Raw genomic sequence first — 16146 nt, forward strand, 5'->3', positions numbered from 1 at the left:
CATTGCTTTGAATCAATGGAGGAAGTAGGAGATAATCCCATTCTCTCCCCTATTACTAGGTTCAAAGACCCATACCCCTCATCCTGGGGAAAAAGCCATTCCAAACAGAAGCCACCTGAAGACTTCATGAGAGTTCCGAAGGCTATCGATTCCCTTAGCAGTTGGCTGTACCCACTGGAAAACCCCATGAAGTCATTTCCGGGTCTTACCAACTTCCTAAACTGGGCTCCTATGATTACAAGAAGGGGCTGATGAAGTCAACACAAATGGCACAACTGACTACTCATCCCATTATACCCAATGGCCTAGGTTTTTTTGTTTCCCTTTCTTTTTGGTAGCCTACACATTCAGTCCTATGGCCATTTAGTGCAAAACACGGAAACTAAGGGCTCTCTCCTAGTAAAAATGGATGCACAAAGTGTTTAATGATTTTATGTCCTATATCTCAGTAATGTGTTCTGTTTCAGACATTAATTTTGTCTGCCAACTGCATCTTGGCAGGCTACCATATTTGCTGGGTTAATAGTCTGACTCCGTTTTATTTCTATCATCATAAATCATACATATATGGGTGTATGTTTGCTTTATTTATAGAAAAAAATCAGTCAAAACAGATAAACCAATACTTTGCCATTACGCTGCATCATTGCATATTGATTAAAATTGCTGGTACTAACTATAGATTGTCAACGCTCAATTAATTTTCACACAGTGACTCCAAGCAAAATCAAATAAAGGCAGTGTACCTTTAAATTTTACAAATCTTAAAAATCAAGAAGCAAAGCACTCTCTCCATTTTGAATAATCAGTAGAAGCTACTAAGGAGATTTTTAGAAATATAAGTATATGAGAAATACAACTGTTAAAGAGATCAATTTATAGCAAGGAATGAGGCCCAAGACAGGATTTGGGGTTTAGAAACCATCCTTCTGCTTAGATATTAACTGTCTGTGCTCGGATGGCACTCTTCAAGGTTAAGGAAAAGGAAGCAAGGCAAGAAGTAGGAGATTCCTACAAGTTAAACGTAATTTCAACATACCATGTTGGAACTCCTAACTGCAAAAGAGTAATGTTCACTTCTAACTCTCTAATAACCATTAGATGCCCTCCACAATTTTAGCTTCCAGCTATTCCAACAGTGTGCTTCCTATTTCTTATGTCTTTCCTCTGTGACCGTTAAACTGCACTGGCCCTCACTCCCTTTCTCATACCCGCAGTCTCTTGGCTAATGCAGGCTGAAATGCCCTTTTCTTCTGACTCCATGGTCTGGCTGTCTTCTTTCTGGGTTCACACCATTTAGAAAGACCTTTCCCCCTCCCAGCGACCTATCATATTTTCGTACCCTGGTACAGCATCAATCATCTGTCCCGAAGAGCAAGTTGTTGGGCCTCGTGGCCAAAGACGGTATGTGAATCATCCTCTACGTTGTGAAATGCCCTGCACACCACCCCCTTTATAGAAGGTAACCGGAAACACTCCACTGACTTATGTCCTTCAATACTAACAGCTGCCAGAGTAGGTTTTCCTGCCTCCTATGCTTAGGGGTGAGGAAGCAGCAAGGAAACAGTGTGAAGTTTCCCCTGGTGTAGCTCGGTACTTACGGGCTGAGGGGCGGCTTTGGGTTCTGTTGACTTCACGTGCAGATGGGTCATCATGGCTTGCAGGCGCTCTTTGTCTTTTGCAAGCTAGTAGGAAGAAAGTGCTCTGTTATTTCTTTGAATACAGATGCATTACTATTTTAACATCCAAAATGATACATATTCCAAATTAAACTATAGCACCATTGCACATGACAAAATCTTTCTCATTGCTTAATCGTTTTGAAATCTACACAACCATTGCCAAACTCGAAGTAACTGGAGGTGTCAGTGTGAGATTTCTCAACACAAGATGCATTAGCTTTTAACTGGGAAGTTCTAGACCTGCTGGCACCAAGGAGTCCCATGTAACACAGACAGCTAAAAGACAAAAACGTGAATCATGCCTATTAACCAATCTTATTCATGAGGAAGCCAAAGGAAAATGAGCTAGGTAGCTAAAACTCATAAATTCATCTTTTGTGGTTGTGGAAAAGCTCCCAGATACATGGGGACATTTATGCAAAATTAACTTCACCTTTCTTAACAGGCAGGCATGGATTAGCACAGTGCTGTGAAGCAGTGTTAGCCGGGCAAGCCCAGGGCTACAGGAGATGACAAGTTCTTATGGTCAAGGGCATGGAGAACAAGCTTCATCATTCATTTCCTCAGTATGTGAGCACCTACTATGTGTTAGTCCCATCTGAGCAAAAATTTAAGTCTTCTCATTGTACAGATAATTACCTTCTGACAGCACCCAAGTTTTTCATCAAATGTACATTGGAGGCACTCAAATACTATTCACTGGATGCTACTTTCTTTATATGTGCCTCCAACCATTTTAACATGGTGATAGTTTTGATAATTTAAGACACCTGGGCAAAGGGGACATAAAATAATTGCTTCTAGATAGTTTTGCCACCAGCATCTTTGCCACAAGCATTCTGGCCGCACACCTGATCGCCCAGAAGACAATTTTACCATAAAGGATAAAATCGTGGCAAATAAGAGAGGGATGGTGAAGGAGGGCATAAGGGAACACACATAAAATGAGTAACAAAATGAAAGGGATTCTCCTGTGAACTGAAAAAAATATTTGGACGCATTCAGAAGATACAGTGGAGATGGTGGCAACAACAGCACAAATAACGGATTTTCTTTTGTGGATTCTACTTCGGCATTTCACCTAGCTTCAAACTCTTTTCTTCGCAGTATCACGGTTTTTTGTTGCTTTGATTCACCCTCGTTAAAGTTTCTTCCTTCATTAGAAGAGGCAAGGGTTTCCAAATACTAGAATATATGTTTGTAACTGAGCTCCGTGCTATGTTGTGAAAGCCTTCTACGCTGTTCTCTGTGCTCGGCCTACTGTCACATGTCCAGTGACAGATGTTCCAAAGTTCTATGGGAAACGGGGGCTGAAAACTCTGTGCCATGGTACACCCCAGCATGAGGGTTAAGATTTACATTTGTACATTATATAAATGTAAAAATGGAAATACTTTGTCAGTGGAGAAATGAAACCAAAGTGTCAAACCAAACTGTCAACCAGTTACTTTTTTTTTTTTTTTTTTAATCTCTTATGGCAAAATTGCTTTAGGACAATTAGTTCTGTGGTAAAAAATCGCTGCAGCAAAGAGGTCTACGGCAAAGATGCTCTGGGCAAAAATACCAGACATGATAATAATTACCTCTGTAAAGTAAGTGGGAAGTATAGTTCCAAAAGATAAAGGTATAGTTAAGAGAAGGGCTGTGGAATTTTGGGGAAATGTAGACGTAACGAATGAGTGAGTGACAGAGAGAGAGACAGTGGGCGGGGGTGGGGTGGGGGTGGGGGAGGTGGTGAGAAAACAAGCACGAGAGAAGGGTGTAGAGACAGTCTTACTTAGAACAGCACTTTTATAGACCACTTATCCAAAATAATGCCTTTGAACTAGGGAGGGACTCATTTCTTCTATGTCACATAATTAACCTTAAATCTTTGAAATACCAATTTTGGGGAGTTACTGGCTGGATCACTTGGTAGAGCATGTGACTCTTGATCTTGGAGTTGTAAGTTTGAGCCCCATGGTGGGTACAGAGATTATTTAAAGATAAACTCTTGAAAAAGAAAAAAAAGAAACCCCAATTTTTGGTAAGCTGAATTATTCCAAAATTCAAGTCAAATAAGACATTTTGTAAATAAAGGTGTTTTCTAAGAGAAAGGGGTGTTTCAGCATTTGGGCAAAGGCAGAGAGAGGGAAGGGAAAAGGTACAAAAGCAAGAGAAAAAGCTTTCGGCGTATCTTAACTGGATGACTCAGTCTCAAGCCATATCACATTTGATTTTTTTTTTTTTCCTTTTTATTCCCTTGTGGTGCAGGGAGGAATAAATTAAGAAGAAGGAAAAAGCCTTACAGTGTTAGCATTTATCTTTTTCCACAAACAGGAAATGAAAATGATACCATATTAGGAGCCACTTTATGTTATTCACCCTCTGTTCTTTAGTAAGTTATTGAACAGCCAAACTCAAAGATGCTCTGAACACATAATGCTAAAGGAATTTAGTTTTCCAAAGTGGCTCAGGACAATTAAATGTTAGCAATGGCATTTTTCTACAGTCATTTGTGTGTTTTTTTTTAAATGTGTTCTAAGTTTTTAGATGTTAGAACCAAAATATTCTTAGATTTTTAAAAAAATGTTTTGTCTCAAAAGTTACCATGGGGCAAGAAGGAATGAAGGCATATATATATATATATATATATATATATATATATAAAATTCATTTTAAAAACAAGTAGTCTGCCATACTGAACATTAAGAATGAAAGGGTGAGAGGTGACATTTACTTAAGAGTCTGATGAATATCAACTGTGACTTAATTTGGAGGTAAGCACTGTCGATGTAGCAATTACCAAGACCAAGTAGAAGGAAATCCAAATTCCCAGCATCAAAAGGAATCCACACGTCTGTATTCCATCCAAATGTCTACCGTGCTGACCTTCTACTGCTCAAACGTAGTAACACCATGTCACAAACACATACCTAGAGTTTATACACACAGCCACATCCATAACCCCTGGAGATCACTGCCATGGGAGACATTTTCTCACTTTTCCATGAGAGTATCACTTAGAATTCATTGTCCATTGTCCATTACCCAGGTTCCTTATTTTGCCTTAAACTCAAGTCTATCATCCTAGCTCGCTTTATTATAAACGGTGGTTACGAGGTTACAGAAAAAAGGGCAAAAATCCAAGTTTCTGTTTTTATCTGATTATTAGTACAAACTAGCATATAATACATTCTTGGATGGGTTTTGGCTTTTTACTGTATCAGTTGCAGCTCTAACTCTACCACAAATCCTTTTTAACAATTAAAGAAAAAAAAAACGCTGCCAAATTCACTTTTCATTCTTTAAGGCAAAAAAGCTAATCATTCACACCTATTGAAACCACGTCCTCTCTCTACAGGGGCTGTCTTGCATTTTTAATACACCGGCCCTTCAAAAAGCCTTCAGATTCTTTATTACTTTTTATGCCATCATTCCATGAGCTCAGCATCCCCATCAATTTTCACGGCATCCTTTCATTATTATAATATGACAATACAAACATTTAATATTGCCAAGTATATATTCCAGCATTCCCTCATAAACTGAATCCCATGAAAAGCAAAGAGAAGGAGGATGAGAAATTTACTCCAAAGGTCAACTAAAAATTTGGCTGGCAAATTAAAACAATTTTTTGATGTTGTACTATCAGAAGAGAATTACTCTCTAAGAGTTTTCCTGGTGGACACAGGAGGGGTATCTGGTTTAAGAGGAATGTCAATGCGCCACACACTGAGGGGACCTGCTTGTGCAATGCTTATTCGCAGGTTGCCCCCCAACTTTGTAGAGAGACAGCACGGTGAAAATGGATGAAGGATGTGGGTACTATAATCAGACTAGGCTGGATTCAAATTCTGGCTCTGCGACTCTGAGCACATTATGTAACCTTTTTTAAAGTATTTAGTTTCTTCTTCTAAATATGGAATAATAATCTCTGAACTCTGAAGGGTTGTTTTGAGGATTAGATAAGGGCTTGCACATAACAAGCTTAGCATAGAGCCTAGTGCTTCACGAATATTCGAAAATACCTAACTTTTCTTTAAAGGAAAGTTAAGTCAATTCTAGCCTATTTAGACTTCCACTGGTTGAGCCCATGCTTGGAACCTGAGCCAGCGTAACTCGAGTTCTCCAGAGTCTGAAGCTGGCCTCAATGCGGGGAGAATTTTGAGGTTTTGAAGAATGGAACGAAAGTGTAGGAAAGATGAAGCCCATTGCTTCTGGATTGATTTCCTTGGTTCTCACTGTATCTTTCCCTCATCCTAAGCAAACGCTTTTTCTCCCCTTGGCTGATACAGGTCATCCCCTCTTCTATTAGCCATGGCCCCAAATTAGGTTTTAGACAGTCCTGGCTGTGAAAGACTGGAACGCATGTACTGCTCCAGACACACTGATAACCGCCGAAGTCTAGGAGCGCCATTCAACATCTTCAAAGATAAAAATAAGGAGATTAAACTCATTCTTTTAGCAGAGAAAAGGGAACACGATTTTAGGTTCATTTAACATTACCACTTTATATGTTGTCTGGAGGACTAATCATTTTAAGCCCAATTTGGTGGTCCTCACTCGTGAGAAACAGAATCTGAAATAAATGAAGGATTCTGGATGTGTAAAAATGCCGGAACTACCAAAGGACAGATGAGAAGAAGGGACCAAGTCCCTCACTGGATTTCAAAGAAGCCAGGACTGTTGTGGCTATTTCAAGTCCTCTCATCCTACTCCTGCATTTTACAGTTGGGGAAACTTAGGCTCAAAGGGTGAACCTACCCAAGATCATGGAGCTGGGAAGGGGGCAGAAATAAGACTAGAATCCCAGTCATATGATGCCTAGTCGGACCTTCCCACTCTGGTGTGACTGTCAAAAGCACCTGGCATGTTAAATGAAAACACAGATCTCTGCCACTCTTCCCACCCCCTTGGCTGAACAACCACTGCAGAACCCCCAAGGGAGGGTGAGGCAAGGAGTTTCAGCAGGCACTCAACTAACTGATGAGCAGGGAAGTCGAGATTATTCCCATACAATGATGATCCCCAATTTAATTGACCGGGGTCTCACGTAAACTTGCTAAGCCAAACACACCAAGCAAGGGGATGTGGGAGTAAGTTTTCATAAGGACCCCACACGTATGAGTTTGATGCAGGAGGTCTGGGAGAAAGGGCTCTCTTCCACGGTCTGGGTATGCCTTAACAGCAGCAGATTAGTTTTATACACAATGACGATCCGAACAGAACTGAGCGAGACAGCGTGCATCCAGTCTCACAGGTCTTGAAAGTACGTATGATCAAAAGAAGACAAACGAGAAAACAAAAACAAAAACAAAAACAAACGAAACAGCGATGTGGAAGGAGAAGAAATCAAATTCTTCTGCCTGAGTATTTACCAAAAAGTTATTTTCGACCCACTTTATCAAACTGCAGTCATTCACATGCCTTCAAAACTCAGCACCAGTGAGAACTTGTAAATGATTTCTTTAACACAACTGCAGCTCTCAGGTGGTAGGCAACCTATGGTTCATTTCACCCCAATGGAAGAATTTCCCTACTTTTATTGTACTCTGTCACCATCTTAACATTCCTTACGTGTTATTATTAAAGACTCTCTTGACATTTAAAGCAGACGCACACTAATACTCAAGTCATAGTCTAGGAATTCTAATGCTCCCAGAGTTAAGCAGGATTTTAAATTATGAAAAATAAGTGTCTTGGTTTTCAAAGGGGGACGTGGAAGTGAGAAACCCAGAGACTCTCTCTTCTTTTTCTTGGCTCCAGTCACAAAAGCAGGGACAATATGCTGCTATGATGCCATTAGGACTTCTTCCCCACAGGCTCTGAGCTTACTTAGGGAGAGTCATGAGGCTCTGTGAGGCCACTGCTGTGAAGAACTCTTCGGAGTATTGCCTTGAATGGTGTTAGAAAGGTCCAAAGGGGGGACACATTACAGATAATATATTTGCAAAAGTCCAGGAAGCTAGTGTGCTTACAAACAGCACCGCTAATGGTACAGTAATCACATGCAAAGTCTCTGCGGTAACTGATTTGTGTTAGGCTTAATGTCTCCCTCTGCTATTGAAACTCGCACACTTTTCTCCCTGCTGACGTTTTCTTGGAGCTTACAGTTGTTGGGGTAGATGATTTACAAAACTTCCAAGTGATCGCTGTGTCACTGAGTTTCAGCCTTGCCCAAATGCCATGGATTGCTGAGGAGGGAGCTTCAAGAGGCGGAGAAAAGGCATGGTCTCACAAAGCCAAGTTTTAAAACCAGTGATCTGCAACGCCTGGGTGTAGGCACAGAACCTCAATGGGCCACGATGACCCTGCACGAAAAGTGCAAGGCAGCAGTGCCATAAAAGGAGGCACAGGCTACACAGGCTGGGCTAGAATCCCGGGCGTTGCCCATTATTTGCCATTGGCTTTGAACAAATTAATGAGATCTTCTAAACTCCAGTTTCTTCATCGGTAAGAGGCGAGAGCACAGGGAAATATTTCTTTGACCCCGAAGAGCCAATAATTGTTAAGGTAATTACTGATTTGGTAATACCTTTTCAAAGGACAAGAAATGGCAGAAGTAATGGGACAGGACTCAGTGCTCATTAGATGTACGATGTGTAGTGATTTCCAAATGTTCTAATTTTCCTTTAAAAAAAAAAAAAACCCAACTTTTAGCATTGAGGAAATGGGGTAGTATCCATTCACAGGGGGGTTGTGAGGATTTAATGAAATTAGGGGTATGAAGTCCCTAGGACAGTGCCTTGGCATATAGTGGGAACTCAAGAAATACCCTTTCAAAGGGTTTCCCAGGTTCTCTGTAAATTAAAAGCAGAACACGAGGCATGGTACAGATCACTTCCAAATCCAATGGATTCAAAGAAGCAATCATTCCATTTTGCCAGGAACGTTCCCAGTTGTGAAACTGGAAATCCTAAGTCCCAGGCAAGCAAACCGTGATGGCTGGTCACTCTACTTCTGGAGGAACAGAGAGATGAATTTAAGAACGAACACAGATTCTTCCACTCTCCTCCCTGACGCTACAATCAAAGCGAATCCTTAAACGGCTCTCTTGGCCTGCGATGTACTTGCCGCCGTCCCTTCTCGCGTGCCCTCCACAATGCTCCTGTGCTTCCTCTTATAAACTCTGCCCGGCGTGGAGTCAGAGACATGCTACTCTTCCTGGCCTGCTAGGCTGCACTTCACAGGAAGGAAGAGGCTGTCTTGCTCCTCTGCATCCCGTGCGCAGAATACAATAGGTAGTTGATAACTGGTGACCGAATGGAATCAAATTATTAAGGAAGAAAGGTCCCACCCCTCCACCACCACCTGCTGCCAGGACCAGGCTGATCATCCCCACTGGTTTGGATGGCTCCTTTTCCCCGTGGGGGCTTTTGACATTCACTTTAAAGGGTCTACAGGCTGAAGGATTGGAGGAAGCCTGTCTTGAGACCCGTCCCCTGACACAGGCTGAGCTGCGGACAGGAGCAAACACTGCATTTCCAAGGCTCCTTTTCTCTTTCATTCAAAACCCACCTTCGTACACCAGAGAGGATGTGCTGACAAATGAGCAAAGGTCACATGATCATCACAACTAATATGTGTGGCCAGAAAAACAGATCTGCACCATGAACGCCTCAGCTTTCTAAGAAAGGGAAATCCGTCAGAAGACTTTTTCTTGTCCGTTAAATCAGATGCTTTTTCCCTTTCCCAAGATGGAATTCCTATCTAGCCACTAAGATAACCTTCTGTGCCATCTCATTCACAGCTTAATGGTTGAGACGATTCCTATGCATCTCCTGCCTGAGTGAGCCCAGGTAGCCAGATGAATATTTAAATCCCTAAACCTGTCTGGTCAATGGCCGGTGCTCAACTATCAAGGAAGCCTCAGGTCCCTCTTTACAGTCCTGCCCGTGGCATATGGGTGGGCAATTCCTCACCTCAACATTACTTCCAGACCCTGTGTCTATGCTCCCGTGTTCTGTGTGCACATTCATGACCTATGTAAGACCACGCATATCGATTATAGGAACATCTTCCATCTGCAGCTCTAACCTATCCCCTTGTCTGCAGAGCATCAAGAAGAGTGTGTCAAAAGAAAGCATCTAACAGATAAAATCTTAAAAGACACGCCCTCGCCTCAAAAAGCCATGTCCTTCACCCGCATGATTGATGTTAGGTGCCTATGTGTGGTTACCAATTCTCTACAATGTTGGGCTCCGAGGTATACACGGGGTTAATCACCATCTAGCCCACTGCTAAAATTCAAAAATTTCAACTGACTTTGTAATAATGAAATGTGGTGAGAAATATTCAGAAAGGCCTACAACGCCCACTAAGATGTCTTTTTGACCCCTCTCCCCTCTGAGACCAGTAACAGAGTGTAACATGCGAACTGAATTAACTAGACATTCTCGGTTGTCAAGCTCCACATAACGGGCCCACCGCCAGGAAAACACGTATTATATATGTTTTGGTAACTTCCCACAAAAATAAAAGCAATACAAATGTGTCTCACACACAATGCTGATGGGATGGGTCTAAGTCAGACTTCATTGCCCGTCACCTTGATTTCTGCCTGGTTGCCTTAACTCTCAACATTGGAATTGTAAAGGCTTTTCAGGTGATTCAAGTAGAGTGTTGTACAGACAGCACCAAGAAAGGAAACGTCTGTACCCACGATCCCCTGAGACTAACGATAGTTATAAAAAAAATTTTTTTTTCATCTAATTCTTTAGGAGAGGTTGATTTCAGCTCACAAACTGGGCCTTTGGTTTTGGGTCAGAGTTACGGTTTCTGGGGTTTAGCTCCAGGGGGCTAAAAATGGACAGCACTCAAGTGGCTTTCATTAGCTTTGGTCGTGTCTGGGGCTGGCTGATGGTGCCCTCCAGAACTCTCCTGTGGGATCCTTGCACAGCGATGCTCTAGGGTAGACATGATGAACCTCCACTGATCTATGATGTAAGAACCAACGTGAGCTTATTGGGCTTGTTTTTCTAATGGAGGTACACGTGTGACTCCTCTTCCAGATGTAAACATCACAGTAATTCTAAGTACTGCTGTGCAAAGTCCTTGCAGGTCTGGGTAGCAGGGGCTGTAGAACTGCTCCTCCTACAGTATAGGGAACACCTGTGGGTAATTGTTCAAACCTCTATTACTCTTTCCTGAGGTGCTAAGTGGTACAAATGTTTTTCAAATTCAAGTTAATAAATGATAATTCTATAATATACTTGGATACTTGGAGGTTCAGGTATTTCCTGGTCTGGAAAATTCCTTCTTTAAGGCAAATGCAAGTAGTCAAGAAGTTGGTCATGTACAGGGCACCCCCTCTAGATGGGGCGATTCGTTAGCGTGCTGTTGACAGAATAGGGGGACGATGCCAACAGGAAATAAGAGGGAAAGGCCGTTCAAGCAAAAGGACACCTCTTCAACATATTCTTGCTGCTGCAGGGACCTGGTTTACCCAACACCTCAGTCCCAGTGGACACGCAACTGTTCATTACGTCAATTAAAAAGTACATTCCAGACATGGGCACATGAAACGGCAAACGTGACAGCACAAACACAGACATTCTGGACACGAGAGTAATAGGAAGCCCACAATGAGTGTAGCTACTGAGTGTAATTGTCTCCTTGTCCCCAACTGTCCCGCATTCCAGCTTTATCTCAGGGCGAGGGGTCTTTAACTGCTAAACCTGTTAACATTGTCTTGTATAGTTCATCTGCTTGAATAATAACTAATCTATTCCGGTTCGTCCCCTCCCCAGCACCGAAACTCTCTTCTGAGCATGTTTCCGGTATTTTCAAGAATCCATCAGCATCAGCTAGCTCTACCCAAGGAGTGGACATTGCCACTGGCAAATTACTTATTTACAGTCTGTTTTTCCTCTAAAATGTAAAAACCAGGAGGGCAGCCTTACTTTGTTCAGTGTTGTACCCTTTACTGGCTTCAGCAACGTTTCTGCCGTGTTTCTGCCAACGTTTCTGCCATCCAGGCTCTGGATGATGTTTGCCAAATGAATTGGTAGATGAGCGGATAAATGAATGAATATCCATCAGCCTGCTTACCATGATCCCCGAGACTGACAAGTACTTGTTATATGAAGCTGCTGCTGGGCAAACTGGACCCGTGTGGTGACTAGAATGGTTTTATACACTAAGGCAAAGAAGGAACATGTAACAAGGGGTTAGCTGGCCTTTAGGTAGCCGAGACCCTAAGGGAACAAAAGTTGCAAATAATATGATGCAAAGTGTTTTTTGTTTTTTTTTTTTTTTAATCCTCCTGAGCGGGGATTGTTTGGTATACTTCTGTGCGAATCAGCCGCACAGTAAATATTTTCAGCTCTGCAGGCCACAGGACTCTGTTGCACCTATACAAATGTTCTGCTGTGGTGCAAACGCACCCAGAGATAACTCGTCAACGAACAAGTGTTCCAGTACAATTTTACGTATGGACACTGAAATCTGAATTTCACATAATTTATTCTTCTTTGGATCCCTCCCTCCCAGCTCTTCAAAATGTAAAAACCTCTGTTAGCTCTGGGGATTTGGCTCATGATCTGTGGTTTGCCAACTCCAGCTCTTGACAAGCACCAGGCTATCACTCTAACGAATCCCTCAACCTGTGAAGAAACCAAACCCTTCAGAATGACCCCGTCTCTTCCTCCATTAGAGCAAACTCTGAAGCAAAAATATTACAAGGACTATCACAGGTAACTACCACATAGTAACTTCTGGCCACATGATCTTCTTTGGTTCCTATCACAAGTTGAAAACCCTGCCTTTGATTGGATTTAGGGCTGAAGGATGAAGGGAAATCTATGAACAAATGAAATCCACAAATAATCAAAGAATCCTCTTAAAAGGTCTATAATACCGCCAGGCCACACCCACCAAAAAACAACAAGAAAGCTGCCAGGAGATAACCACTTGACTTACTGATGGTCTAACTCCTTTCCTTCTCTTGCCAGCTCTTGGGGAGAGTGAGGAATAATGAATAAAGTAGATCATCAGTTTCGGAGTAATGAACAATGGCCCCACAGTCAAATCTGGACTCTGGAACAGTTACTGGGGCAAACCATGACACTCGGTCGAACACTTTATTCTAGCTGAACATTAAGAATTTAAGTTTATCCACTGAATAAATGCAGGAACTTGTATCACTTCGTAACCACCACTACGTAAAGATTTAGGTAGCAATAGCCATATGGTTTGTTCTGTTGAAACCAATTTTTAAAGGGCTTATCACACATCAATAAGAAGTGAACTTTGGTGGGGAGATAAATAACACTATTGTTTTGCTTCTGAATAAGCGTGCTAAATTTAAAGATGTTTCCAAAGAGTTATGTAAAAATTTGGGGATTTTATGACGTGCCCTTAGCCTGTATGAATATCCCACTGTTCTAGTAAGTTCTTATCTTGTAGTGTGAATGGAAAAATATTAACTAGCTAAAGAAAATAACTTTTGAGACAATCTTGCTTAAAAAATGTAATTTGTCATATAAGATGATAACTAATTTAAAAAAATCCTCTCTATCCTGAAAAGTCACAACAAAAAGTTTAAGTGTGTTTTGGCTGATTTTTCTCTGCAACTATTTGAAGCTGTAAATGACTTAACTCAGTAAAATTCCAAATGTAATTATCTTCTGTACTTAGCCTAGGGCTCTCCATATATCTCGGCATTGCTGTCTTGCATACAAAATAGGCTTTTCGATGGCTGGTAACAATATAATGTACAACATTGTTTTAATTTCCCCTAGTCGGCTAGCCTCTTGCCTACACTAAGCCAGCCAGAGGAAGAAGCCACAGTGGGTCATCAAGCACTCAAAAGCATTTTGGAACTCGGTTGCATAAATGGGGTTTGCAGGGTCAGGCTTTTGCAATTGTACATTTTAATAATCTCCATCTCTGACCCAATTTTTACTTTTAGAAACTAATTTTCTATTAATTATACCAAGAAGGGAATTATTGTTAAAATATGGTGGTCCGTCAACAAGTGACATCAAAAGTGGAACCCACATTTAAAAATGGCCCCCATCCCTCACAACTGTGATCCCCAGGAAAATCTGCAGACGTTTATTTTCTATAGTCACAAAATACATTCAACATGGCCCAACAAACTGCCAAAAATAAGATTATATATATGTGTGTGTGTGTGTGATATGTATATATTATATATATGAGATATATATATATATAATGTATAACATTATACATACATTATATATATATACATATATATATATCTCAATACGTGCCTGTATGCATGTGTGTGCATATTTAAAATATTTAAATTGTGTGCACTGACAGGAGGAATAAATCCACATGCAGCTTCTACCTTAACCTCAGACAGCATGCTCACGTGCGTGCATGCGTGTGTACTGGCCCAGTCTTGCTGATGCTCCCATGTGCCTTCCATCCCCATCCATTGTCTCTCAGTCTCTCTCCCTGGCTCGGCTGCCTAGCTCCAGGTTAGGGATCATGGCAAGTTAGGGGGCTTACATTAACAACAGGCAACTGAAGTTTTTAGAGCGTTTCCCACTTGCAGGAGAAGACAAAAGGGAGGGGAAGCGAGAGAGAAATGGAAAGCTAACAGAGGTAGTGGGGAGTTCGCGGCATACACAGAGATGCACAGGACTTTGAAACGTCTGAGCGGCAGTTCCAAAGAAGGAACTGAAGGTGAACGTTCCCGAAGAGTGAAAAAGAAAAGAAAAGAAAGGACAACAACAGGTTTTGGACCTTCCATTCAATAATGAGTACACAGGAACTCATTTCAGAACACTACAGAAATTTGGAATTTGAGGAATACTGAGGTAATATTAAAAATAAATTTGGTTTTACCTGTAGCTCTAATTGCTGTACAACCTGCATTTGTACTCTACATTGAGCTGTACTTCTATCGTCCAGCGCATGCTCACTGTTGAGATGTCTGCAACAATACATAGAAAATCATTAAGTGAAATGGAGAAACAAAAAGGAAAATATAAGTTACCAGGATGTTTAAGCAAAAACTAGGCAGTGGGTCTAGTTCACAGGGGACAGTCGTTTTGTGAATGGCCTGCCCTTTGCCATCCCACCACTGAACACTGGCATCCCACGTAATTTAGTACACCATTAGCACCAAAATAAAAGTCTCCCAGGAAGAAGTTCTGCAGGGAATCTCCAGATAACCATTTACACGTAAATAAAAGGCAATTCAAGCAATTAAAGCCAGGTGGCATTTAAGACCACCTCAATGGGCAGATGTCTACGAAAGGGACTGCCAACCTAGTTCAGAAGCCTAATTTGTATGGGTCTGGATAGGAGCGTTTGTTCACAAGAACACTGATTTGATGTAAGTGCTGACACACCCTTATATTGAAATGCATCAACATGAATGTCAGAACGGCAAAGGGTGGGAAAGCAACTTTAAACATATGAAACCTGAAACATGAACCTACACATGCAAATTACGTACCAGTGAGAGGGAATAAAACGCAGACAATTCTTTAAAAGGAAAACTCGGCCTGGGTTCTTCACTGTTAATGGTCTGGAGACCCAGTTTATACAGATGAGTCAGGCCACATGCTCAGTAGGCCTGTCTTGCAGTCCTTTGACTATTTATTAGATTTTCCAACAGGGAAAGGGCTAACGAACTGAAACCTCAATGAGTTTTACCATACGCAGGGGCTCTGGGAATCAGAGGGTTGAATCAAAGCCTAAAATCTTAAAAATAAAAATTCCTGTATCTGTGTAACTCAGTTCTTTCCTATTAGTGACAAAAAAGACTTAATTACGTAAAGAGAGATTTGCCTCAAATTCTATCAGGAATATTTTCATGACATTGAGGCCAAAACAAAATTTGGACTGAAGATAAAATTATCAGATACTTTAACAACAACAACAACAACAACAACGCTGAACAACAACAGGGATCGCTGATTTTTAAGACTTGAGGTTGCTACCCTATTTCAATTACTTTCTCCAAATGTAGCTGAAATAAGAAAATTAGAACCCAGGTTTGCAACCTTTCAAAATAACTAAATAAACCCAATGTTCCTTTTTAGCACAATTACCTTTCACCTAGTTAAAGGTAAAATTAAGCCTTATTCCTTTGCTAATAACGCATCCCCGTCCTGTTTCACAACGCGGTAAAAGTGGTTATTTCATGTCCTGAAGCTACTTGGAATGACTTTTACCTTAAAAACAAATGAATACAAATTCTGCTGTTCTCCATACTTATTTGTATCCCTTCCACCCCACCCCATTAAGAAAAGAAAAAAAGTAAGAGGAAAGAGGAGACTTTATGGTGAACAATGGTAATGAACCTTCAAGATATTACCTCCAATTTTAGGCCAGAATAATGACTACCGTCTATTCTGTTTAAAGAGTAAATGAACAAACAACAGAAGACCACACAAGGAAACCCAAGCTAAGCAGTTTCACACACTGCTCACTCACCTGGGGTGAATAATATTTTACAGCTTGCTTTTACAAAAGGCTGCTGTAACTGAGAAAATGG

General features: G+C 41.2%; 1 protein-coding gene across 8 annotated transcripts in view; it reads right to left on the bottom strand.

Annotated features, from left to right (window-relative positions):
- The window catches only part of FOXP1 (forkhead box P1), a 594085-nt gene that overhangs the window by 25652 nt on the left and 552287 nt on the right, over positions 1-16146 (bottom strand). For all 8 annotated transcript variants that reach the window (XM_047096082.1, XM_047096085.1, XM_047096086.1 and 5 more), the window contains 2 exons: positions 14487-14574; positions 1602-1685 (listed from right to left, as the gene is read on the bottom strand). In XM_047096082.1, coding sequence (XP_046952038.1) covers positions 1602-1685; positions 14487-14574 — 172 coding nt within the window. The remainder of the gene's footprint in view (positions 1-1601; positions 1686-14486; positions 14575-16146) is intronic.

The sequence above is a fragment of the Lynx rufus genome, unplaced genomic scaffold (genome assembly GCF_022079265.1).
Source record: "Lynx rufus isolate CCGP_SWC_20201006 ecotype Redwood Valley unplaced genomic scaffold, mLynRuf1.p SCAF_4, whole genome shotgun sequence".
Lineage (NCBI taxonomy): Eukaryota > Metazoa > Chordata > Mammalia > Carnivora > Felidae > Lynx > Lynx rufus.